The sequence below is a fragment of the Trichomycterus rosablanca genome, chromosome 10 (genome assembly GCF_030014385.1).
Source record: "Trichomycterus rosablanca isolate fTriRos1 chromosome 10, fTriRos1.hap1, whole genome shotgun sequence".
Taxonomy (NCBI): Eukaryota; Metazoa; Chordata; class Actinopteri; order Siluriformes; family Trichomycteridae; genus Trichomycterus; species Trichomycterus rosablanca.
The window spans coordinates 25,714,326-25,741,992 of NC_085997.1; the positions used below are offsets into that span (position 1 = coordinate 25,714,326).

Sequence of the window (27,667 nt, forward strand, 5' to 3'; positions counted from 1 at the left end):
TTTCTGTTTGTTAAAAACATTTATTGGCTTTTTCTTGGGTAAAACAAGCAAACGGTACATCTAAAAAAATAGAGAAGAAAAAAATCACTGCAGTTTTGGCACTAAGCTACACAGTGGTTCTGTTATGATCTTTCCACAATGCAGAACAAAACTCTCTAGGTCTCTTCCAGCTGGGGTTAAAAGGGAAACTCTGAAGCTTTATGGTTGGGCCTCAGAGGGCACTACTAATTTCAATCTGCCTGGCTTGGCATATAGGGTGGTTCAGAAATGTGGTGGGTGTAAAGAATGTTGCAAGGTTTTTCAGTCACAAGCCACATAAAATAACTATCAAAGTATGATCATGCGCGCACACACCCACACCTGCCAGCATGCACATGCATGTAATTATGTTTCTCTCTCTCTGTCTGTCTCTCACACTCACACACACAGCCACTCACACACACAGCCACTCACACACACAGCCACTCACACACACAGCCACTCACACACACAGCCACTCACTCCTGACTGGTTTATTACTTTATATTAGTCAAACCATTCTTTTTAATGTATATGTAAAGTATACATACACAAAGATAAATACCCAAAACTAAACAAACAAAAACTTGTGGCATGTGAGCTGAAAACTGTGCAACAGCCGTTTATCCGATTCTCATCAGACTGTCCGCACTTACTAGTTATTAAACACATACCTTTAACGCAAACTGGTATGTCTGTTATGCAGTCTTGATTTAACAACGGCATTTACTGGAGGTTCTTAAGATCTCTCCAAAAACTTCTTCAGAAATGTTTTATTAATTTATCAGGTAAGTATTGAAATGATATTAATTTGCATCACAAAGTAAACGTAATAGCTTGGTAAAACCGGTACAAGCTCTCAAAATCATTCTGATAAATACAATAACTGTATATGAGAGGTAAAATGATGCAGAAAAGTGAAAAGGTTTTTAAAAAAATATTGTCTAGAGTCTACAAAAAAAAAAATCAAATAAGAACATACATATCATTAGTGGATTACCAGGGAACATCCAATACTTTTCTATAATTGGCAAGTGTCACTACATCCGCCTTAAAGCACACATGAAGGGGATGAGAGGCTCTGCTAATGCCTAACCAGGGTGGAAATATTACATTATTTCTTATTTTTTCTTCATTTGTTTTGGCTAATGTTCTGTTTATGGGTCACTACAGCTGGTTTAATCTGCATACCAGACTTGGCAGTTTTTACATCGAATACTCTTACTGAAGCGACTGCTTGTTTTTTCTGGGTTTGGGACCAGCATTAACAAGTGCACCTCCCATCGGCTAGGCTGTTTTGGCCTGACCGACTTGATGCCTGGATCTCAACAATAGTGTGCTAGCGTACTTTAGTTGCAAGCCCACTTACATGGGAACTTCAGATGTAAAAATCTACTAATTAGAATACTACCAATGGTGGTGTTACTATTTTATACACACTGAGCTCTCGAGTGGTGCAGCAGTAGTCATGGGAACACACGCCTCATGAACTAATCTTAAGTTGAGTGCTGATAACATGCATGCACCCAAAAAAAATCTGTAAAAGCATTTTGGCTCTGACCTGAACCTGTTCTGAACTCATCGGTTAAAAGCCAAACCTTAAGAATTTGTGTAAAGTGAATGGCTGAGAGAAGAACTTGATGAAGTTAATGGATCAGATCTACAAAGAGTCTGTCCTTGTCCTTAAACTCATATCACATGTCCTCACAGACAGGAAAAGACAAAAAGAAAACTGTACAATAATTACAGACTGCAGGCCATTCATACCTGCACTGGTAAACCTTAAATATTAAGTATAGTAAAAATGCAAAACGAGGGATAAATACATACATACTAATACGTACACTCAAATCAGGCCCCCACCCCCCAAAAAAAAAAAAAATTCAAGTTATTGCTTCAGTCTGCTTTTCCTTGCCTAAAGCCCTCTATACGATGTAGCCACATCCACAGAGAAGTTCAAATAAAAGCTTCCAAAAGATCCCTTTCACCTGTCTAGGCATAATAGCAGGGTGACACGAGTAGGTCGGTCAGGACCACTAGCTGATCGTCTGTAAACTGCTGCTTATGCTCCAGCCAGTTGTCGTGATGAGTTCGGCGGAAATGTGACAAGGTCTTCTTTACCGTCATCTAAAAAATTACAAACAGACAATCGATGTTACTAAGTAAACGTGACAGCTTCAGGAAAAACAAGGCAGGGGAGAGACTCTAAGCTAGCCTACCTCGATGGGTTGTGTGTCATTGAGGTGGGCACTGAGGTCCATGAGTAGCTGAGGCATCCAGGTGGGCACATCGTAAGGGCTGGACAGAATGCAAGCACCGAGACCCAGAACTCCGGCATGGCGCCTTACCAAATCTGGACACACAGAATGTATTTAATGGATAGACAAGCACATTACACACACAGTTTAAGTGGTTTAACACTGTGAGAACACTTTTGCTAGACAACTGTAAATTACTAGATTGATTTATTTAGATGTTTTATGCAGTGCTTACACAATTGTTATATTGTAGAATACTGGAACCAGAACATACATGCTAACAACTAAGGCTAAAAATGTTGCTAGCTAGAATGTTAATGTTAGTTTTTTATACTGTTACTGTAAAGGCACAGTAGCAATAAAGACAAAGCTAAAACATCAGCAATACTCTTAAAAATATTGTAACTTTAAGTCACTTTTGCTTTTCTTCCATTACTTTTTTTCACAGCGCAGCTATTAGTGCTTCTACAGAGGAACGTCAAGTATCTTTTTAACCTGCAGCTTATGCAGCTTTTTTGGCATGATAAATAATTGGGCTAATGCTAAAGAAAATGCTTTTCCTTTTAGAAAGCCAGCTATAAGAGGGTGCTGCTAAGGATTAAGACTAAGGCTGCATCCAAAATCGCAGACTTAAACAGTATGTACTAAATTGGAGGCAGTGTGCACTGCTCGGCTGGTAAAGCAGTACGCAAATATGCACGCAACCTCGTATGCACTACATTCCCCATCATACCGATGTCACGTGATGCATGATGTCACATCGCCACAGTTCTAACAATTTTAAAATCAGACAAAATTAATTGTCGTTCTCCACAATGCTACTGATAATGTTATTCAGGGTTGTACTTAATCATAACATTTATATTTTTTGTCTTACTCTGCTTTCCACCATCTTTCTTCTTCGCTGCGAAAGCCTTTGCAGCTCCAGTTGAATTATGGGATAGATTATCAATGCATTGTTTGCATATTTGAAAATGGCTGCCCATGCAGTATACCATCTGGGAACTTTTCACGTACTGCTTAATGAATACTAAGTATTCGGACACACTACCTGCTCTCGCGTACTGCTTTAACGTACTGTTCAGTATGGAAGTATGCGATTTCGGACGCAGCCTAAGTATTAAGTCTACACATTATGTATAGTAAAGTACGATCAGTTACAAGAAGACAATGAATACTATAATACTGACTCCAAACTCTTGATAAGAGTACCATCAAAAAGCGCTTTACCGACTGAGGGTATGGTGTCCACAACAGAACCCAGATCTCTCTTTCTTTTCTTAGGCAGTCTGGTTTTGCATAGAGCTTCAAAATGAGTCTGCATCGAGATGTCCATGGTCAAAAAGTTACACTGCAGGAACCCGCTTAGTGTGGTGGCAGCCATTTCCCTCACCTGAGAAAAAGGAAATGCAATGAGTAAATGAAGTTACAAAATGTCAACAGATAACAGAAGAATAATCAGGCAGAACCTCTAGCTGCTCATCTTCCAGTAGTCTGATGACCAGCGCTCGCACATCCTGAACTGACTGTTCGTTGCTCAGTATGGTGAACAGGTTATAGAAGACCATGATCTGCAGATAGGTGAGCACAGAGTAGCGAGCGTGCCACGAGCTGCTTCCTGCAATCTATTCACACACACACACACACACACTTATAATGTGTATAACTACTAGGAGCTTAAAACTGACCACTACAAAAACATGCACTAGAAATCCATTAACTACATGTACACTCACTTCACTGAGCACTTTAAGGACTAAAGGGATCTGTTCTGGATAGAGAAGTCCCTGAGACATGAGAGACAGGCAGGTCTTTGCATCCCTCTTCAGCTCATCATAGCTGTCATCATTCTCCACTGGAGCAATCTATATGCACACACACACACATTAAAAGAACACTAAACCAAGGCAAACAAGTTCTGTTCATACTACTACAGTAATTTAATTGTTTAAAATCATGGACCACTCAAAATGTCAGTATTAACATATAGAGGACAGCACTGTTTCAACTAGGGAAGCATTTTTTTAATTAAAAGCCAAAGCTCAGTTAAATAGTTAATTGTTAAATAGTCTTTTTAAGTAAGAGGCCCAAACTGCACATTATGTGTTAAATTACCTACCATAAGTTAAGGGTGAGAGGGTTTATGCACTGTATAGTAACAGATAGGCTACAGCTAGTCCACCTATAGACACGCACTGATTGTAGGTACAAGGTAGATACAGCACAAATGTACAATTTGCTGTATGTGGACAAAGTGAGACAAACCGAAACCAAATAAGTCTGTACAAGACTGACCTTAAATAACAGAGGAAGTAGCTGGAGCTGCTGGAGTACTGGAGTGGTAAAGGTGCGACCAGCACTGGCCATCAACCACTTCAACACTGTTTTAAATAGTTTGATGGCCTGCGTTCTTTCATCCTGCTCACCCACTCCATTCTCCTCCACTACATGGTTCTGGATTTCCTCTTCTCCCTCTAGCAGAGGCTTTAGTCGAGCCATAATCCTTTCTGTGAAGTCTGTGATGTGAGGGGATTTGGTAGGCATTGTGTTTGGCAGAGTGACATCAATCATGAAAATGTACGTCAACACGCTGCAGGGACAGTAGTGATAGATGTTACACACCGTTTTATACAACATTGTTTAAAACAAAAAAAAAAAACCAATTATTTGGACTTTTCCAGAATTTATGGCTACCAGAATTCACATATGCATCATGTAATGTGCAAACATATAAATGACCAACACAGCTCTCTCACCTGCCGATGCGCTCTCGTACATTCTTGTACACCTGAGTAAGTTTGGGCTCCAAGTAGGAGAGCAACCTGTGCAACAGCTCTGCCACCCTCCACTCCTGCTGAGCCAGACCGCCTTGCAGCACATATAGATGACTGCAGATGGGACAAACAAAAAGACAACATTTTGATGTGAAAAATCTGCCTCAGATTTCTGCCTCAGCATTATATTGTATAGGCTAATTAGCTGGCTATGTAGGTTATAAATATTATCATTATTACTACTACTACTAATAATAATACCTTTAATTAAATTACATCTATTTCTAGGGCTGAAGCCATTTCAGTTTCTTCCTTGTTTCTTTCTGTCCGTTAATACCTGAACCAATACTGATACAGCATTTTAGGCATTTTACTGCTGGCCCAAATACTTATACTAGGAATCCTGTGCTTCCTGACTTCTTATACTTTATTTAAATTTAAGACAAAATGCTTAAAAAGTCTTGGGAGTATGGGCAATCGGGTGATGTACCTTTGTAATAAGCTAGCCCACCATTACTGAGACCTCAAGATTGAATCTCAGCTGTGCTATCAATCTGGCAGGGCATCCAACAGACACAACTGGCTGTGCCTAAGGAAGAGAAATTGAAGGGGCCCGTAACTGCTGCTGCAAGTACAGCCTCTGCTGGCCGATCAAGGTGCCTGCTTGTAGGATGGATGATTCCCAATCAGCAGTGTGTCAAGAAACTCTTTATATGTAATATAGCTCTCTGTGAGCCTCCACCTTTGGCAGGTGAAAAGAAAGCCGGGTTCAATCTGATTGAACAGGTCAGCAACAAACTGGGGCAAAGTTCAAAGCGCCACCAATGAGACACATTTTTTACATGACGTAAACAGAAGATAATCGAGGGATAATTAAGGGCACACAATACAAAGAAATGTTTACGCATATCCCAGATTCCATGACATCGTTTTTAAATGGAAAACTTTCTAACCAGGCATCCACAAATGATCCCCCTTCTCCACTAAGAGGACATTCCATCAGCATCTCCAGCAGCCAGTGAAGCTTCCGGGGATCTCTGCTCTCCTACAAAGCCACATTACAGTTTCAATTCACTTAAACACTATTTAGAAAAACCTAGATTATAGGAGTCCCATCACCCCAAAATATAGAGCAGGAGAAAGCAAAACATACACAGGCAGTAGCGACACATGTCCCCCAATCAGTGTAGGTTTCTACTGTAATGTTAGATAATGCTCTTCGCATCAAAGGTATCAGGAATTGCCACAAAGACTCCATCTGGATAAGGGAAAGATGTAAAGAAAGAAATTAAATGACAAAGGAAATGCTTTTACAGTGTTTTATTTCTGTCCTTGAGCTTGGTAGTTATGATCACCTGTGTGAAGCTCCAGTGCTTGCTGCCTCTCACTAATCCAGCAATGATCTCAGCCACGCAGCGCTGTGTGCTTTCGTGGGAGTCACTGGTCAATTGCTCCATGTGGGGCTTGAGCACAGGCAGGAAGGCATCATTGTAGTTTCTGAAAAGACCCTGTTCAAGCAAGAGAAATGAATAACGTTTCTTAGAGAGCAGTAAGTGTTTAAGCTGACAAACTTACTAACATGACTGAAACATTTAACATCATCCAACTGTAAATAGAGAAAGTGTTTGCAAATCAGTCCTAGCTCATACCTTAAAGAGGCAGAAGCGACGTGGGTTAAATTTATCTTTGCCCTTGCGGTCCTCAAGTGACAAGAACTCAATGAGCTGTTTGATGAACACGGGATCTGAGAAACGGTCATAGATAATGCGTTCGCTCTGCAAAACAAAGAAAGAAAAAATTTGTTTAGGTAAAATCAATTCCAATTAAAGAGAAAGTGAATAATTTACCACTGTGACACCCGAGTGCCTTTTTTTATATGTTGTTTAGAGTATACTCATAGATCTTAGTATTTTGATCGAGTTAAGTTTTTCTACATCAATTTAGTAGTAAGCATTACTACTAAATTTAATACTAATTAAAAATTACTTAAAATACTTAAAACAAACGGACATGTTCTTCATCACTGTTTTAAGTTAACCGCTTTATCCTGGTCAAGGTTGCGGCAGAAACCAGGAAAAACTTGGGTGCCAGAAAGGAATACCCTGGACAGGACACCAATCCATCACAGGGCTTCAGTTAGCCCTTTCCCCAAGCATAGCCAATCATGTTTGTGTAGACAACAGTACTGCTGAGATTTGAACCTGGATCTGAGAGGTGGTCACTAGTGTAATCGAATGCTGTGCCACCCAAGGTCCCATTCTGCAGGATTTTATATGTATTATCTGATCTCTATCCCACCCCATCTAACCTAGCAATTATTATTAAGTTTCTTACAATACAATTAAAAAATAATCATTTAAAAAATAAAAAAACAGATTTTATGCAATGATTTTATAAGTAAATAATAATACTTTTCAAAGTTTTATACATTCCTCATCTTACAAGATTATGTAGATGGCTTCGTAATTGAACACACGACTCTTAGATCACCAAACAGAAATTTTATTTGGATTGGCCACAATTGGTTTGATCTATTTTGGATGTCTACCTGGTCTACAAGAAGGTTTTTACTCAGACTGAGCAGTCAGTCTTACTAATGTTTTATTAGACAGGATCTAATCACACTGTGTGTACCTCATTCATCTCTTCAGGCGTGAGGTCTTTTGGCTGCTCCTCCAGAGGAGAATACAACATCAGCTTCCTATAGAAAAAACAGCATAAAAAGGGAAAAGTTTAAGCTGAACTGCAGAGTATCTGCATTTCTGGGTAAAGTAAGATACAGATGCTGAGGTGTGCATACTTTGGCCAGCAATAGTAACCCCAATGGGTCTTTTCCACAAAGCGGAGGTTGTTCCAGTCTTGCTGAGTTTGAGGCAAGCTGTCACCATGGTATTGAAGCCAGTCATTTTCTGGTCGGTCTCCTGCTACTAGTCCTTCTGGTTCCATTACCCCACCTACACCAAAACACTCCCACAATTAGTCCAGTGCTAAACTAACCTAGAGCGGATAGACCAACTCCTAGACATGAGGATTATTCATCTGCATTTTCTGTATGGCAGCAAAGCTGGTCAACAAAAGCAAAATGATGTCACTCACTGATGTCACTGGGTGTAACTACTACTTTTGTTCGTGGCCTCTTCAGCTGCTTAAGAATTCCTGCTACAGCAGAGATTGACACCTACACAAAATCATGAAAGGGATTATGTTAAATTATTTGTAAAAATAAAGGTCGATCCATAAATCATACTATACCCATCTTACACCCCTTACTATCCAGGATCAAACAGATCAATTAGTTCCAACACCCCAAAAGTTTATTATAAAACTGATAGTTCCGGTCCTAAAATCTGATTGGCTGAGCCGCGTTCGAAGCCGTTGTAAAATCCCCGATAAACGCACACCTATGACCACCTCACATCATTCCATATTAATACGCCACTGAATAGAGAAAGTTAATGTTATTTTCGCCTTCATGTTGCCTAGCAACACTTTTAAGGAACTACCTGCCATCGCGGAAGAATGCTTTATTGTAAATTTATCCACAATAAATACATTTATGAATTAAATATTGTTGTATTTATTGTATTTTATGTTTACCGCCGTTTTATAAAAGCAATAAGCCACTCGAGACCGTACGTTACTGTTATGATTTTAGCACGGGGAACGAAGTTTTAGGCACTCCGCTTCGCGTCTTGCCAAAAACGTCATCCCCGTGCTAAAATCACAGTAACGTACGGCCTCTCGTGGCTTATTGCTTTATTTTAAACCTGTAGCAGTCACAATTTAGAAATGTCACACATATAATCATGGTTAACAATTTGTTTGTGTGTTTGTCCATTTACACTTTTATCATAGTGTAAGCCTTTCTGAACAGCAGCATTTGGCTATAAAATTCATTGCACTGTCTGTTCAGGATTCAGAAGAAATAATTCAGATAGAAGGACAATTAAGGTCTTTTTAGGAAGTTAGGATTTTACAAAGTCAAACTTTCATCAAAAAGGTTTTTTTATTAATTGTATAAAAAAAAACTTTATATATCATTTATATTTTAGCTTTGCTTAAAAAACATTCCTTTGTTGGGTAAATAAAGATGTGAGTGAGTGCAGTGCATGTAGAGAAGGACTATGTCATTAGGGACTGTGTGGACATGTAAGGAAGTGTTTAACTAAAAATAATGCGTCTAATGTACACACTGCAACAAGTTCAGTTACAGATTGTTTTTTAAAGAATAATGTACATATTTGTGAACTATATTGGTCCTTCTATAACAAAATTAGTTCAGATGAATCTTATTTTTTGTGCACATGGCTGTTTTTTCTGGCATTTTGTTAGCAAACCTAAATATGTTAGAATATCAAAACAATGGTAAAATTTTTTATTATGGTACGTTAGGACATATCACAATACCTGACAACACAGGACTTGTTATGATAATACTTTGAGGTAGGTTGATATGTACCTTGCGCACAACGAGTGCATCATGATTAAGACTTTGCACAAAGAAGTGCACTGCCCGGGGAGGGAGGGGATGGTCATCTCTTAGCAGCAAAGACAGAAAGCCAATAGCCATGTGCTCAAACTTCCATGGTCTTAAAGGAAAAAACAATTATACATAAGTCATGATGTGAACGTATCCAGATAAATATTATATATGTATATGGTTATAAATAAAGTATGGAACATACAGGTCTCTGTTATCAAGCCAGTCTAACAATTCATGAACCAGTTTCTCATATTTCCTACAGAGAATAAACAGTAATGGAATTCAGTAAGCACATAGTAAAGCCACTACAGAAAAGTCAACCAGTATTGTAATTCATACTTTGCAATGCACAATCAATTTGCAGTGCATGTAAAGAGTACTTACTGGACAGCATTCAAATATTTGGTTTGTTCCAGGGCAAGTCCCTGCTGCAGCTCCTGTTCTGAGGGAGAGCCCATGAAAGCAGCAGGTCTGCCTGACTCTGTGATCTTGCGGCCCAGTTCCAGAGCGCTCTCGGGTACCTGCAAATCCAGCCACAATTTCTTTAAGCTACACTTCGATGTGAAGTGCAATGCCAAACACAAAGCTGCCCACAACATTGTTACAAGCTTATTGTTTATTTTAGGAACAGGTGAAACAAAGCTGCTTACAGTAAAGTCAATGCCGATGGTCTCATACTGGCGATGTATTTTATCTGCAAGGTCATCAAAAAGTCTGACGATGGAAGGTTTCTCTAGGGACATGGCAGGGCTGAGGCCTGAACGCACCATAGCAGGCCATGTCAGAGCAATGCAGTCCCAGTCATGCAGGTTTGCAAGACAAACACCACCATGACTACCCAGGAGACAGTAAAGAGCACCCTGAAGAAGTAGAAAAACAAATGCTACATAGTTACACAACAAAATTTTCATTTAAATGTTATGTAACATTTAACAGATTCAACAAATCCTAGGCCAGTGTGTGGATGTGTGCGAGATGCTGGCCAGCCAGCGGTGGACTCTGATAGACAAAAATTTTGTAGTGCCCAATTTTTTTTATTATTACTCTATATTTGATTGTTTTTCCACACTGTTCCATATTTTAAACTTAAGCTACCAATCAACATAATTAAATTGATTACTGGCTTTAAATAGACAAGACACATGCAGCCTTATTTACTACTAGCCTTGTTAAATCCAAATATAATTCAATTGATATATTTTCATGATTGTAAAGTAGGCTAAAAGGTCTCTATTAGATTAAATAAACATATTAAAATATATTACTTTGACAGGGTCTTATATATTGATATATTTATATTATATTTACTGATATAAAAGTTACAGAGCCATTTCCAACACTCTGAGACTTCATCAAACCACAGTTAGAGCAATTATCTTAAAGAAATACAAACCTTAAACTGTTGTTGAGTGACATCAGTCCGAGTGGGTTCCAGCAGCTCCAGCACTCGAGGAGTGATGTCTCGACAGCAGAAGTTGTATGTTCCCAGAGCATTGAACAGAACACTCTGAGCTTTACTGCGCACCTGGTGGTAAGCAGAACATTTCAGAACTGGTATCTTAGCAAAAGCTATCTATCACATCTGTCATCTATAATTCTTAGTTAAACTGCAACACACCTGACTGTAGGTGCTGGTGGACAGGCGCAGAAGGTCTCTGAGCAGATCTTGGTGAACTGCTTTGTATTCACAGCCCTCCACTAGCAGTTTCCGCATCTCCAAATGAAAAATAATGTGTTAATCTTACATTAACTACAAACCTATGACATAAGAATCAATTATTAAATTAGATTTTATCATTACCTCATGTTGCAGAAGTACTCGGTCAATGAGAAGGGCTCGAATGTGCTGCTTTTTCCCATGGAGCTACAACACAAACACCATAAAACAGCTTAAATTTTATTGATTCTAGAGCAAATAAGTACTTATCCCAAAATAAAAAGGTAGCTTTCCAGATACACAAAATGGTCAGTTACTTACTCTGTTCTCCATGGATTTTTTCACTAGAGTGAAGCTCTTCCAGCGAGAGTCAAACTCATGCTTGTGAGAGCCTTTAAAATGCATAAGATCGTTGAGGATCTGAAGGGAAAATGTAAAAAATTAGGCTAAATGAAAACTTTTGCCTGTGTGTATACAACAGGTTATTAATAAATAAAATTTATATATAACCTTGATGATGGCAAAGAGAGACTTGGTGTCATCCTCAGAGTGTTCCAGGATATAATCTAAACAGAGAAAAGCATTATGTTATTTAGTGGCATAGAGAGGCAGCTATTAGGGATGCGACTAATATTTGATTATTTAACAGATTTACACATTTATTTTAAAAATCCTTTACCAGCTTTACTGACAACTGCTATGAAATCCACTTTTTATAATGTGAGAAGACACCAATAAAATATTTTATTGAGGCACCCAGAAAGTTTGTCTTGTTTAGTTCATAATTGACTAAAAGCACCTAATGATATAAGTACTTGCATTGTGCCCATGATTTGTTATAACTTTTTTAGAGTTTGTATCAGAGTTTTGAATGAGTAGATTCAGCACTTACGCAGCAGCTGTCTCATGACTTTACAGATGACCTCTCTGTAGTTCTCTCTAGATTCATCTGTGCAAATATGATCAGTATAATCACAAACTGACATGCATAAAAACCTTAATACTTAATAAAAAGGTCTTAACAAGCATATAACATTAAGAAGTATTATTATGCTTTACCATAATCAACACCAACAAAGAGCTTTGTCTCCTCCAGACTAACCATACCGTTAACGCTGTGAAGGCAAAGAAATAGTATTAGTCTGGATTCACATGAAATGTTTTAAGTCAAATTCAGCAGCTCAGAGTTCTTTGATACCGTAGGAATTCATTTTCTGTCTGTGCATCGCGTCTAACTATGAGATATAAAAAATTCTCTCATTAGAGGTGCTTTAAATAAGTGGCAATCTGAGTCAAGTATAACCTGTTCAAAGTTGTAGTGCAGTAAAACTAGCTGCAAAGCAATGGTAACTGCAGCAGCACATCATGTGATGGCAGTGTTCCAAATTAATAATTACCAAGAAAACATTTTTTTTTCATTCTACGTAGTGCATACATCTTTAGAGCACAATAATATAACATAAAAACCTTACAGGCCAGTGACAGGTGGTCCATTCAGAGGGGGCAACATGCCACCAGCTCCCAGCAAGCAGTGCTGCACAATGGATAGGCTCTGCAGAACATCATCCCTGTATGTAAAAAAAAAAAAAAAAAAAGCTCGAATACATTTAAAACAATTGAGGATAATAGATTTACTAGTCTACTATCAGGAAAAAAAACAGCTTATATGCTTTGTGTGTTTCTACACAACTATGTTCATTTCAGTGTTTAAATATGAGCATGCTAAGCTTCTTTGACCAATGGCCTCTGACCTGCTCATGTTCTGCTCGCCCTGGGAATATCTCTGCAGTCGTTGCAGTTCTGGATGGAGTACAAGGTCCAGTATGTAGAAGACAAAGGCTTTCTCCTCTGTACTAGGCACGTGCCATTGGATCTGCAGATTCCACAGGTCACCTGGACGCCCCCAGTCCTATGCAGACAGACAAAGATTTCAGATAAGGAATGGCACAGCTTCATTAATAAAACAATAACAATAGTGATGTCATAAGTATCATCCATACAAACATTTTTGAAGCTGGAGGTGGCAGGTACTTAAAACATTAGCTTCTTCCTACAATGATACTGTCCCTAATCCTACCACAGCCAAAGCATACTGAGGGAGCACAGTCCTTTAAACAGTGAATAATAGTCAGATTGACTCTAAACCACTGAGCTACCACTACAGTTCAGAAAAATGCAACATAAATTGAACCTTTACGTATTATGACATCAATGGTACCTTAATGGGTAGGTACTCGTTTAGTGGTCTGTTAAAACCACCAGGCACGCTGCAGTAGTCAGTGGGGTAGGTGAGAGCCATAGAGCGCAAGATATGATGCAGTAGGTTGCAGGCCAGACTGTAGCCCTGCTTACAGCGCAGCCGCAAGGTCAGCTGCAGAATCTGCACCAGCTGTGTTCGGTATGTCAACAGCTTCTCTCCATCCACACGTGTCACCTTAATAAAAAAGGAGGATTTTAGACATAGCATCTTCAGTTAAACTTGCATTGGTGAAAATGATTAATCACAAGTAATACCCTCACATACTCCAACTTGTGTGTCTGATTCCAAAATATTGGAGAATTGCTTTTTTCCGCTTGGATTATCAAAACTTTCTTTTTAAAAGTCTCCCTTATAACTGCTCAGCCAGTTTCGGTTCATTTAGAAATTCAGCAGCCACGTTTACCAAGTGAGTCCTCACTTTTACCAAGTGCTTTGCACACATCAGCTTTATCCTCTATCAGCTTTACTGGTTACCAATATCCTCTTGTATCAAGTACAAACTATACTTTCATGGTCTTGCCTTTATATACCTTAGTATGCTCCTCTGTTGCTACTGTCCTTTTTGTTTCGCTCTCTCAGATCTTTTGGCACTAAAATTCTGTCATTCCCACATCCAAGACTTGGGAGTAGTAAAAGACAAGTAGTCTTTTAGTACTACTGTTGCAAAACTTTGGAACCCTTTTCTACAAACTCTTTGTGACTGCTCTACCAAATCTTTTTTTAAGTGTAGTTAAAAACTTATTTTACTGCTCACTACCGTTCTTCCTCAAAGTCGAAGATTTGTTGTTTTTCTTTCCCATAATTGAACTTGGGTTTGTAAAAGGTGCTATATAAATTGAACTTATTATTATTTTGTATAATTAAACTACTTCTGTGACACTAAAAAGATGACAGTTATTGCAGAGGATCTTTATTTTTACAGGCTAGAACTTGTGTGCTCAACCTTCAATTACTTAGTGTCAATTACATTTTACCTCAGAAAGCAGCTGGAGGTTCCACAGCAGCTCCTTGTCCAGCTCATCATCATTCAAAACATCTTCATCTGAACAATACAAAAAAAACCTTATGTTTAGAATAGCAGCTCCTTCACACATACAAATCGAGACAAAAACATCTGATCTTTCAGGATACATACTGGCAGTTAAGTGAGTGATGGCATTGCAGCAGCGGGGCACAAACAGTCTGAGGGCCTCAGCAGGGTGACACTGTAAGAGACAAGTGAGTTCAACTTCTACAGTACACAACCATGTTTCTATTCAGTAGGTGAATTCTCGTACCTTAGCTGCTGCTCTGCACATGTCTGCTACCATTCGACCTGCCACTCTTGTCTCAAAAATGTTGCTGGTTGCAAAGTTATAGACCTTCTCAAGTGCCACCTGTTCAATTTTACAAACAGAAAAGACAAAGGCTCAGTGAAAATGGAAACCAGTTTATTTACAAATTGCATTAACATCATTTGATCAGCCAAAACTGTTTAGTGCCCAGTTTGCTTCTTTAGTTTGGCATTGTGGCATATAAGAGAAGCTTACATCGTTCAGCTTGGTGTTGTGAAAAATGCATGCCTAAGATATCTTTCAGATTACTTAACAACTAAACACAGTTTAAAGCGACAGTGTAGTTATTTAGAAATGCAGCGTGCACAATGCTGCACTGAAACTACAAGCTTCTATTAGATCATCCAGCAATGCAATACCAATGAAGCACATTTACAAAACCAAACTTGTTCTAACTCATGAAAAAGATTTGCATGAAATGCTCATTTGTGCTAAATTATTGTTTACTAAAGCCTGGTTTATGCTTTCATTTAAGTGGTCTTCCAAAGCCTTTAGTCAAATGAGCTCTTCAGATGGGCAGGGACAAGGTAGTTGTCAAAAAGTCACAGCCAGTGTGCAAAAGTTTAGGTGGAACTTCAAATTAAAAGCATGGATAATCATGTTTGAGGCAAAACACTGTGCCAGTATTCTAAGTCAACATCCAACATTGAGGGGCCTTCTGAGGCACTTCTAATGAAGCATAAACCAAGGTTACAAAGTCTAGGTTAAAAAACAGTGATTGGAGGAGGAGCGCCAACCTTAAAAATGTCTATAGAACACTGAGTTAGGATGGTGCTGAATGTGGAGGACAGGCCCAGCTCCACCAGGCTCTCCAGGTGAGTCATCTTCTCTGTCTCAGTCTCCTCTCGAGTCTGTTCCAGAGTGCTGCTATCAATCAGTGCAAAGCACCTGCACATACAAAACATCAAAAGTCTAAGAATAATACCCTGGGAAACATCGGCAATTGAAAAAGTTCTTTATATAAATACAAAAAAAAACAAAGGATTCACTTTAATAACTGAATCAAATATTCATAAAACTCAGGTAATTGATTAATTACCTGTCCATAAACTGCAAGACAAAGTCCTCAAACTCAGCCGAGGCAGAACACAGCTCTCTCTCCATCTAGTCAAGAAAAAAAGACTTTTATAACAATTTTAAGGTGTTTATGTAGATGAGAAAACAATCTACCCACAATTAATCTTACCTCTGTCAGGTCATTCCGCTCATGAAGGGCAGAGGAGCAGTCCACCAAAGGCACAAGGGTGGTAAAGGTAGCAATAAACTGGAACGTTATCTAAAAATAACAAACAATTTTGGAAATGGTGGAGTCTGGGTATTTACCATAAATATTTATTTCATTTACTGTATCATAAATTACTAAAATAGTATTAATCACATATTTTTCACAGCTTTATTCATTTATTAACATATTTAGTATGGTCACCTTCCTTTCCTAATTACACTGCAAACAAGTTACTACAAACACATTTGTCAAATCAATGGAATCAAAGCAGAGGTAATGTTACAGGTATGTCGTGTCAAAGCCCTTCAAACCCATAATCCCCCTTTCATAATCCCCCTTTCATAATCCCATTACTTTAATATGATAATTAATTAAGAGTGCTTAAATTTTTTTAGTAAAAGGTCAGTTCCTGTAACAGACCTCCATGTGATTAAAAATCCCTTTGAAAGAAACACATCTGAGTCACACAGAGTCAGCAGCTGTGACGTCTGTGAGAGGAACTCAGTGAGTGTTTAGCTGCTGACTAAAGTACAAGCTGTTTTGATGTTTACTGTCAAAGAGTGACATGAAGGTTCTGTGTACAAGTTATTTTTAGAAACTAAAGACACACCATGCACTTGCTGAAGTCATTGGGGTCGACACCAGGTAGGGCCCTCATGAGCAGGGGCAGCACGTGGGCTGAGCCCTCTGGGTAGTGGCGGCCACCGCTAAGCAGACTGCGAGCCACACCAATCATACAGCTCAGAGTAGCCGTCAGCTGATGTGGTTCAGTTAGGGTCTCCATGGCAGGGTATGTCCTGCAGAGGGTAAAGCACACATATACATCACAGTCCGTACTAATCAGCTTTTTCTTTACAGATGAATTTCTTGACCATTATAAATTATTTTATGAGATGATGGATTATTAAATAAAAACATGCAGGGTTGCACAGATCGTACATTGCCAATTGACAAAACACTGCTATCATATGTTTGTGTAATCTTATGGACTGAATGCACAGAAACTGCAGTTACACCCAATGTATGACACCCAAAATGACACCATGAGTCTACTAATTAACGCTACTGTTATACTTATTTTAACACATATTTAGGTCCTGTAGAATAAGAAATTAATATAAATAATAAAAGTAATTTACTGCTTAGATAATAGTGTTAACAGTGTCAGCTCAGTGGTTAAGGTACTGAACTAGTAATCAGAAAGTCACTTTTTTAAGTCTGACCACTGCCAAATTGCCACTTTTGGGTCCATGAGCAAAGCACTCAACCCTCAATTGCTAAATGCTGTAAATGTTAATGATCTAAAAACTATAGAAAGGCTAATAAATTGTAGAAAATACTGTTGTCTGTTGGTTTACTACATAACCCCAAACAGACCATCCTATACTTTTTCCAGGTGCTCAGGCTAGTAGTTACCCTGATACAGATGTGTGTGAGGCACTTACTTTTCCAGCACAGGAGGTATGACCAGTTCTGGTCTCATCAAAGCCAGATTCTGCAGTGCTTGTGCAGCATCCATGCTGCCCGTTTTACTGAACATGGCCAACAGTACTGGCTGCTTCATGCTCTCCACAAACTCTGTAATATTGTCATCAGTGAGACGGTGGCTATCGGGGATTGCCGTAATCCAACAGGGCTTCTTGTAGCGCTCGCGATGCAGCCGTCGCACAACGCTTGCTGGTAAACGCTGCAGCAACTTCATCAGCTTTACCTGTACACACATTATCAAAGTCACATGATTAAAGACCATTAAAATGAACAAAGGTAATAAAAAATTGTCTCGTTAGGAAGACTGGTGACTTTTAATGTCCTACCAAAATGTACCACACTTCTGTTTGTTCATGCATTTTTGGTGGACAACTAGCAACAAATATACAGTATATTTAGAAAGTATTCAGACCCCATATTTTTGCACACTGTGTGTTGTGGATTTCAAAAAAATCACTGCACATTGTGGTCAGGTGTTCCTGTTTTCTTTAATTATCTTTTAGGTGTGTCTCCACTTGACTGGACACAGTTTCTGTATGAAAAATGTGTGTGTATTCAAGTGTTAGCTTGTGAACACTGCATATTAATGTTTGTGAAAAAGAGAAGTCTTCTTGTTACACTGTTATGTGCTGTAGGCAGCTGCACTGTGCCAGAGGACCATCTGTCCAGGTCATGTGCACTGCTGTCTAGAGAAAGTAAACAGTCAGCTGACAGTACACAGGAGTAAAAGTTCTGGAATGAAGATGGGAAAGTGGTAAACTGACAAAGAAGCTGGCGTGTTTTTGGCATGTTCTTGTGATTTTTTTTATGTGGATCTTCAAACAAGGCTTTTAAAGATATGGTTAAAAAAAAAGATCTAATAACTTATTTATCTTTAAATATTGCTTTATACTAATCAGGGTCGCAGTACATCCAGAACCTACTAACAAGGCAAAAAAATCAAATTCATCACAGGGCACTGCACTCTCTCTTATATAAATATACATGTAGATGTGCCTTGGACAATACACAGTGAGATGAACACATTGACACAACTGAGCAAAATACAGCACAGTGCAAATTTGAAGAGGAAACATATTACATAATTCGAAGTGCCTATACTATTAAACACAAATCCCAGGACACTATCTGCAACTGGATGTGAAGACTGAACTGGAATTAGTGGAGCTGTTTGCATAAAACACACACATTACATCAACTAATTCCTTAGCTAGATAGGTCAATCAAGCAAAAGCAAATATTAAATCGGGAACCTCAGCAGGACTATGGCAAATTCTGAAAGAATCTGGCAGCTCTGTAATGAGTCGGTAATACTGAATCATAAGTAAATGACTAGTGACTCACTTTGGCAATGTACCATTAAGTGACACTAAAAAAAAAAGACATGGCTGGTATATTTCAAGTCTTTAAAACATTAATTTTACCAGAATAAACCTTTTAGATACAATGGATCTGACAAATGTAAAAACTTTTGTTCTAAAAGCTTCTTCAAAATAAATCCTGAAGCTGATTGTATGCTCAAATGCCTTACCAGCCAACGACCATTGTTTGAAGGGTGGTAAAAGGAGGCGATGCTGCTGAAAAGGCCATTAAGCTGCTTCTGGGCCTGGTTCTGAGCACCACCCTTAAACAAGTGAACAAAAAACAGATATTAAAATAGAATAAAAAAAAAATAAAAAAACACATGTTCTTAAAACAGACAAACTGTTAGCATATGTAAACCCAGACACTAACCAACATGGAAGAGATCCAAAGAACAACATGGCCAATGTCATAAGAGTTAGTCAGGTACTTGGGAACCATCATCTGACTGGTGCCAACAGGCAAGTTAAAGCTTCGCAAAATCCTGGTGAAAATCTGAAAACAAACCATAAAGCGTTAGAGCTAACCTTAACGATAACACATAAATAAATCACTGAAAGATTTACTTCAGTACCTTTGGAATATAGGGGTCCCAGTTGATGTAGCCAATGTTGTCATTGGCCAATCTGGCAAACAGGTTTACGAGATTCTAAACCAGAAAACACATATAAAAGTGGCCGAGTTAAAATGAGAAATAGACCTTAACCCAATTAGTAAAGAAACACAGTGATAAGCAACCCATATGGCAGTATAAACTGCACATTTTAAAAGCTTTATTAAATATTCACAAAAACAAATACTTACTCCTTCCCAGCTAGGCAGGTTTTGTACAGAGACCCACAAGCTCATCATTTCATCAAACCATAAACTAAAAAAAAAAACACAATTACAAAATTAATGTTTAGAAAAAAACATTTTGGGCAAATTCTTATGACCAATAAATAAACACTAACTAAATACGAGCATATACAGTACTCAACCATTAACATATTAATCATATTACTGATGTACAATAAGCCTTTAATTATTAAAAAAAACATTCAATGTGCCTACAAATTGAATCAACATAATACAACACTAAGATGAAATAGAGGAGTATTACTTGAATCCTTTGTGGTGCAGCTCTGGAGGCATGATGGTTGGCAGAAAGAGTTCAAAGTAACTGATAGCTTTTTGCATGGTGACATCAAATGGACAAAGCAATGGGCGCCACTCATCCAACATCTCCTGCGTTGCGGACTTAGGAAAATATCTACATTTAAAAAGCACACAAACAAAAATAGTGTGCACATGTACAAATGAACAGAACAAAAACAATAAAAACAACTACCCAGTCAAACAAACATGCTTCATAATAATTTGTTCAGAACTGTAAGTTTATGGGAAACCCTTAACAATTTAATGAAGTGTGTCTAGTGACTTAGAGAGCTGTAATCGGCTCATAGTGAAAGCCACGCACAGGCTCACACCACAATGACCTGATTACATCACTCTTTCAACAGACAGAGGAAATCAGATTATCACAATGAACACCTTCCTAGAAAACATATCAAGTGTTCATAGGTCATATAAGACACCACAACTACACAGGTATGAAAACAATTTGCAATGTACTTACGGTCTGCAACTTTTCACCAGTGTTTTCAGCACATTCTCCACAGAGCTACAGTGAGAGAAGGAGAAACAGGGATAGAATGTAACAGAAAACTGGATTAATGCAATGCAAACAGAAAGACACTAAAATCACTGTTAAGGTGCTTGGCAGTAGAGACACAAGATGCTATTAGACACCGTGCAAAGCAGAAACCCCACTCCTGAAGCTTGTTAACGGTCTAAGGTCTAAATTTATTTATGTTAAACCTTGCCAAAATAAAAATAAAGAGCATGAGAGCACATGTGCAACACGCCAAATTGTGTGGTTGATTTTTTTTTTCTTAAAAATGCATTAAACAGACCTACAATAGGGAAAAGTGTCTCCTGGTCTCACTTCCACTGAATCTCTAAGCATTTGCTAAATCCCTCAAGACTGATACATGTACATCTAGAACAACCACACTTTATGTTTAATTGTATCTCAAATGCTTGACATCATAAAGTACTATGTTTTTTGTTCAACTTTTATTAATTTAACATTATACAGCCTGCTGTTCTCTTACACCATGCTGCCTGATGCACCGATATGAGAAATGACCGGATTCACCTTATTTTGCTTTGATTTGCTTTAATGTTTCATTAAACAAATACAAAAAAAAGCAATTTTACCCACAATTAAATAAAATTAAAGCAGTCAAGAGCCCAATAAAATTTAACAGACCATATTATTTTGACTGCAGGTTTATCTTTTTTTTTTTTTTTTTAGGTCTGGGCATCTCTGCTTTGTCACAGGACCATTTACAAGTATTTTTTATCTAAACATTAATGTATGCTTGGGGATAATTCAATTACTTACATCTAAATGTCATGTTATGGCAGCTATATTATGGTATTTGTTTTTGAAACCTTTATTAAAGCTCTTGTTTTCCAATATGCTCTCATTGGCCATTTTATTAGGAACTACATATTACCTTTGCTCTCAGACATGGAACCTACTCTTTGGAGGCCTGCTCTAAGGATTTGAATCGGACATGCTGCATCAAACATTATATAAAGCTTCTGACTAGTGTCTGTTATACATTCTTCTGAAACCACATGACTGGCTGATTGTATATTTACATGAGCAAGCAGATGTACTGGCATTCCAAATAAAGTGGCTGGTATGGGCATATGTACATTTAGCATTTCATTTTATATGGTTATAATACTCATTACATGCATAATAATAATTGTAAACATTACTACCTTCAAACAATAATCAAGCAATGTATTTTTGCTACTGAACTTCTCTAATGACAGAAAACTGAGCAAATCACCCTAGTATATTAACAACAAACTGTACTTTGGACAGCTTAACTTAAAACTTTTTAAAATGGTCAGTAAGACTGAAAGACAAACACAAACCTCATCTACCAGTCAATAAACAACAACAGACACATTTAGTACCCTCTTGACAGCAATATAAGGGTTGAAAATAGAACACTTACTGATACCAGACACCCAAGGAAAAACTAGTAAGAATTGACTGGGCTAGAATAACCAGCATTGTGTAAGCAGTGCTTAAAGTGCCACAGCTGCAACAGAAAGATTAGTACACACAACCATTGCTTTCTGAAAGCATGACTGTGATTATTTATCTAAATATTTAATGTAAAAAAAAACAAAAAAAAAACAGAAATTGGGTTATTTAGATTTGGAAAATGAGTAGGGTGGAAAAAAAAAGATTTTTAAAAAGATTACAAATATAGGATTTTCTGCTTAATTTAATGTGGTGAAATAGTTTTTAATTGAATTTCCTATGATCATTTGAAAAATAAAGTAAGCTAATTTGGTCCAGAAAAAAACCAAAAACATTTAACTTGTGGTTAAAGACCCCGTTTACACTTACATTTCTTGCATCTTCACTATATCCAGATAATCAACAAAAATATGTGCAAATGCAATCAAATGCGCATTTAAAAGAGATTTAAATGTGGTTACATTAAACACTTTAAAAAATACTCTCATACACTTCTTATCAAAGACATTTATTTACAAAAATTTTGTCCTTGACTTAATGTCATGACAAACCATAGTCTAAGAAAATAAAAAATATACCAATACCAATAAACGTGCCATTTATAATGTTGGACACCTAAAAACAACATACAACACACAAAATTCACAATAAATCATTCTGGGCTAATTTGCATCTTTCACATTTGATAAGGTAATCTTAAATTCAGCTAATTTTTGACCAAAGACATTTGTATTCGGTTTTTTGCATTTTCCCCTTTTCTGCCCAATCTAGTAATATACAATTCCTTCACTGCTGCAGACCTTCACCCTAACAAAGGAGAGCCGCAAGCGACCACACACTCCTTTTACACACACATAGTTGCCAATCACTCTTCAAAGAGAGTAGTTTCGCCTAGGAAGAATGAATCAACTGGTTATTGTGCATGTGCTTCGACCAGCCAGCAGAGGCCTTAACTGCAGCAGTAATAAGGAACCTGTTCCATTATTCCCTTGTGTTTATGCGAGAACCCAGCTGGTCGAGAGCCCAAAACCTTAGTAGCAGTACACTAGCACATTATAACACTGTGCCCACTAAACACACATTTGACTAATAATTGTAAATGAATGTGGGTAAAATCTTATTAGTCTGTACTGCAGATACAAGGTGTGTAATACAGTTGTAGGTGTAAACAGGGTCAAAAGATCACTAAGAGATGTACAGCATTAAAAGGACTATTTTAGTAGACAGTATTTCTTTTTGATGTCTACAAAGAATATGATCAAATACAACCAAAATTTGAGCTGCATAAATAAGCAGTCAATGCTTTTTTGTTTAATTTCCAAAGCATGCAAATAACACAATGTTTCCCTTGAAACAAGTACAATTCAACATAAATAAAACACTGGCTATGCTTACCGCTTGTGCACAAAACTAAGAATTTTTTGTTTAGGGGAGGCTTCTGCTCGATAACTGAATGTAAAAGAAGGAAAAATGCATAAGCTAACACCAAGCACATTAACAATTGATATCTTAAAACAACAAGTATTATTTACTGGGCCATTCTAAACATAGCTGTGCAAAGTGTTAAGCTAATGTGATATGATAAAATTAAAAATGTGAGCTCATAAAGTACATCAACCAGCCGACAAGAACTGAGCATTAAAGCAGACCTGTCCTCCATAAATACAGCACAGCATTCTGAACTTATTTCTCCCCATGACTTAATTATGCCCAGTAGACTCATTTAAGAATACTTTAAGCACTACCTCTCCCTTATGAGTGTTCAGAATAAACAGAAACATTTTAATGAGATGAACATTCATGAAAAACTCACAGATTATATCTTCTATTTGTGTAAGTTCTATTTGTATAAGACTGCTAACTTGTTAACCACTGCAGAACTGTTTATAGTCAACAAGGAGAGAAGTCATAAAATACCTACTTTGGAAACCAGTTAAGACCAAGATGCTCTGTTTTAGAGTAGAGGATCTTCTCATAAAGCTCATACAAAGGCCTCCAAGGTAACTCCAAGTCATCCTGTGAAAGCAGCTCTTTTTTCCTAGATTTCAAAAGTTTAGTTTCATGAACAAAATGGAAACTTTTATGATTATAGTTTGTCAATTTTACAACAAGCTGATTTGTACAGTGCATACTTAAGTAAGTTGATGAGAAGCCTGGCAAAACCTTGCATCATACTGATTTCCAGCTTAGGGATGGTGACAAGCTCATACAAGAGCTTAACGAAGAGCACATGGTCTTCTTTACTGAACTTCCTCCCATTGATACGAATGTACCTGCCCATGTCAAACATACAAGAGGATTAATAGAGAGAATCAAAGTGAGATGGTTAAGCACAATTTTACATCACATATGATCTTAAAGAGGAACACTATTTGTATAAAGGCAGTATTGTGCCAAAACCTTAAGAAAATTCAACATTTACCAATAAAATTAAGAATGCAGATTACTGTTAGTCTGTATCTAACCAAGTAATTCTTTTTTTTTTTTTTAACTCTCTAAACCCAAGATGTCAGCATAAAGTAGGAGGTAGGCCTACATGCTTCACCCAAGCAAAAGCAGAAATGTCTCAGAAACATCTGAAATAATGCATTCTTGAGTCAATAACAGTATATTTAGCAAACATTTGGTGAACAGGTGAATACTCTCCTTTTCACCTGTCAGAGTTACCTATAACCACAGTATGAACTGGATAAAACTCAGCTCTCCTAAAATGTACTAATGCAATTTAATTGTTTTATTACCAACACTTTTAAAGTAAGCCAACATCAACTCAAAATAACATATGTCCAACAAACCTAAAGAAGTGGAATTATTTAATGAGTCAATTAACTTTATATTATCAATAACCCAGGCATCAATTTAGGACAACTGCAGTATTAAAAAGCATTGCCAGGTTTAGCATACAAATGTACATTAAATAGTGATAATTTAACACAGGATTCACACACTATTCTTATACAGCTATAATAAGAAATATTCAACCCACCCTCACCTTGACAGGTATTATGGTGGTGTGTACAGAATTGTATTGAATACATATTTTGTATAAGTTTAAATGAAAATCACCTAGTTCTCTTGACAAATATCTATGTGCATTATTATTCACCCCCTAGTACCTTTGCCTTAATAACCTCTAATCAGCAATTTTGGTAATTTTGGAAAGTCCAATTGTCACCAAGGTTCAATTTCACCACAGAAGGCACAACATTCCTCTGCAAAATACCTTGGTATTTCTGTGAGTCCATGATACCAGTCACATGGACAGGACTGCAGATTTCTGCAGCAAAGAACACTCACATCATCACTGACCTATCTCCATGCTTGACCATGGGGGACAGAATTCTTCTGTTACAAGCCATGCCTTTTCTGTACCAAACAAACTGCTGTTCCATATGGCCAAACATTTCTAGTCTTAATTAACTACATAGAATTGTGTCCCAGAAGTCTGCAGGCCTATCCAAATTCCCTCTGGCCTTCCTGATCAAAAGTGGTGTGCATTGTGAAGTCTGGCCATGAAGTTTTTGGTTGTTAGGTGATCTTTGTATGGTTGTCACTGACACATTTGTATCACCAGGTCATCCTCTAAGTCTTTTGCAGTAACACAGGGGGTTTTCTTTCTTTCCTGATAGAATTGCTAAACATTGTGATTTTTTCTTATGGTCAGGCAGGTCTGCTGCTGTGCCATAAGTCAGAAACTGCTGGACAATACTGCTAAGGGTACCTCCAGAAATGTTCAAGGAAATTTCCTCCAGCTTTTGAGACAGCTGCTTAGTTTTCATCACAGTTGCGACACACCTTAACACATCTCTGGTTGCTGCTTACGTAACACATCACAGCTGAAGCTTATTTAGGGTTGTTTTTGAGTTCCCAGTGGTTTTATCATGTTGTAACCCAACTTCGCCCTCTGATATCTGGTACCAGAATGTTACTAGCAGATCCTTCAATGTTGTGAGGTGGATTGTCATCCAGTGCACATTGGTGCCATTTGCAGGACAACAATGCCCACTCACCTGCTGTCCACATGATATTAGACAAAACAGGAAGTTGCACCAGTAAAGCTTCTTTCATTGCTCTGATGGCCAGTTAAGATACCTGCACACCGACTGTAAGTACTTTTAATGGTGGACAGGGGGTAGCATGGGCAGTTTTGCCTGGGACTACTCAGCTCCATAGACAGAAGAGTTTTATGCACTGTGTTGTGACATTCACCTCATCACCACTATTAAAATGATCTGCTATCTGAGTCACAGTAGCCTTTTGTTGGTCCACACCTTTTGTTGGACACCATAGCCTTCATGTCCTCTGGTATCAATGAGTCTTGGCTCAACAGCCTGCCAGCCATTTTTGGCCTGTCCCTTCTTGGACCACTGTCAGTGGGTTCTCACCAAGGCTGCCTGTGAGAAGCTATTGCTGTTTTGAAAATACTTCCCCCCCAGTCACCTGCCATAATGATCTGGCCCTGGATCTGGCATTTTAACAATAACATACCTTAATGTATAGATGTGGTAAATGGTTTTGAATTCGAGGATCACAGCAACATGAATTCTCCTGATAACAGCACTGGTCTATGTTGCTATTTGTGTTCATGTACTTGTATTAAGTACAGTTACTATACTAATAGTCAGAATATGATACCACTAAGAATATATAATTTTAGTCACATTGACAGTAAAATATTCAAGCTACAGGATATATAAATAAAGATTTACATTATAGTGTGAACTGGGATGTAAAACATATACAAGTTGCATTAAGTTACAGCAATTGTTTAACGTTACAAACACTGAAAGTTGATATTTTTTATTGCATAGCATTTTATTTTGTAGTTTTTTTAAACACACACATTATAAAAAATGCACATAAACTACAAAATACAGTGCTATGCCGACTTATCTTCATCAAGTTTAAACAGCTTTTGGTATCAACCCGCATGCCTATCAACTAAAGCTACACAACTTGCTAACTGTATTTTGTGTTTAAAACTTATTTAAATATTCTGTTTAGCAATTTTTAACTTCAGTCTTGCTAACCAAACTACTGCTAGCACTATCAGCAGCCACTGAGTAGTTGTTTTCTTAATCGCATACTACTCTACTAAGTAGTATGTCAAATGAGTACACAACCGATGCAGTCGTTACTATTGTTTGCATACTATTAAGTACGGTAGTATTCGAAAAAGGACGTAGCCAGTGACTCAGGAGACGCTGACTAGCAGCTTGCTAAGCGGACTTAGCATGCTAACTAGAAGCAAAGTATTCTCTTGAACAGTCTCTATGTTATATATTATGTACGGTAATGTTTTCGTATTAACTGTATTGCAATACTAGATAATGTAAGTGTTAATGTAAACGCGTCATACTTACGTTGAGAGCTTTCTTGTCCAAAACAAAACTCCGGGCCATAACTCCCTAAGCTGAACAGCTCGAGACAAGTTGCCTTTGATTTTGGCCAAAATGTCATTAGATTCATCGTCTAGTTTCTCTGCATAAGGAAGGAGTTTATTATAGACAATGTCTTTCTGGACGACAAGATCTAAATGTTCGGTCTGCTCTTTTTTCATATTACGAATCCCCCAAAATATCTTTCTTAGTGTAGTTATCTCTCTTAGTCCTTTACAAGTTTGGTTTATTGATAAAGCCCTTCTTTCCGGTCTGTCATTCAGGATTTATTCGAACAGAAAACACAAGCACATGAGC

General features: G+C 37.8%; 1 protein-coding gene across 2 annotated transcripts; it reads right to left on the reverse strand.

Annotated features, from left to right (window-relative positions):
* Positions 1-27,667, reverse strand: psme4b (proteasome activator subunit 4b). 2 transcript variants are annotated; one of them, XM_063003014.1, is made up of 46 exons: positions 27,335-27,667; positions 24,104-24,244; positions 23,893-24,009; positions 23,367-23,420; positions 20,478-20,522; positions 19,962-20,111; positions 19,664-19,727; positions 19,434-19,508; positions 19,232-19,354; positions 19,029-19,121; positions 17,455-17,720; positions 16,620-16,806; positions 15,971-16,060; positions 15,824-15,888; positions 15,522-15,672; positions 14,728-14,826; positions 14,586-14,655; positions 14,425-14,492; positions 13,409-13,624; positions 12,942-13,099; positions 12,663-12,758; positions 12,250-12,305; positions 12,083-12,139; positions 11,701-11,756; positions 11,512-11,610; positions 11,335-11,397; positions 11,152-11,247; positions 10,927-11,058; positions 10,184-10,393; positions 9,918-10,054; positions 9,736-9,789; positions 9,510-9,639; positions 8,147-8,228; positions 7,851-8,004; positions 7,685-7,751; positions 6,700-6,825; positions 6,406-6,558; positions 6,204-6,308; positions 6,004-6,095; positions 5,033-5,164; positions 4,572-4,866; positions 4,013-4,141; positions 3,746-3,901; positions 3,507-3,669; positions 2,238-2,371; positions 1-2,145 (listed from the first exon to the last, which is right to left on the reverse strand). In XM_063003014.1, the coding sequence occupies exons 1-46, from the start codon at positions 27,529-27,531 to the stop codon at positions 2,011-2,013; spliced, it is 5,538 nt and encodes a 1,845-aa protein (XP_062859084.1). In that variant the 5' UTR covers positions 27,532-27,667; the 3' UTR covers positions 1-2,010. The 2 variants fall into 2 exon arrangements, with proteins under 2 accessions (XP_062859084.1, XP_062859085.1); XM_063003015.1 differs by lacking the exon at positions 23,367-23,420.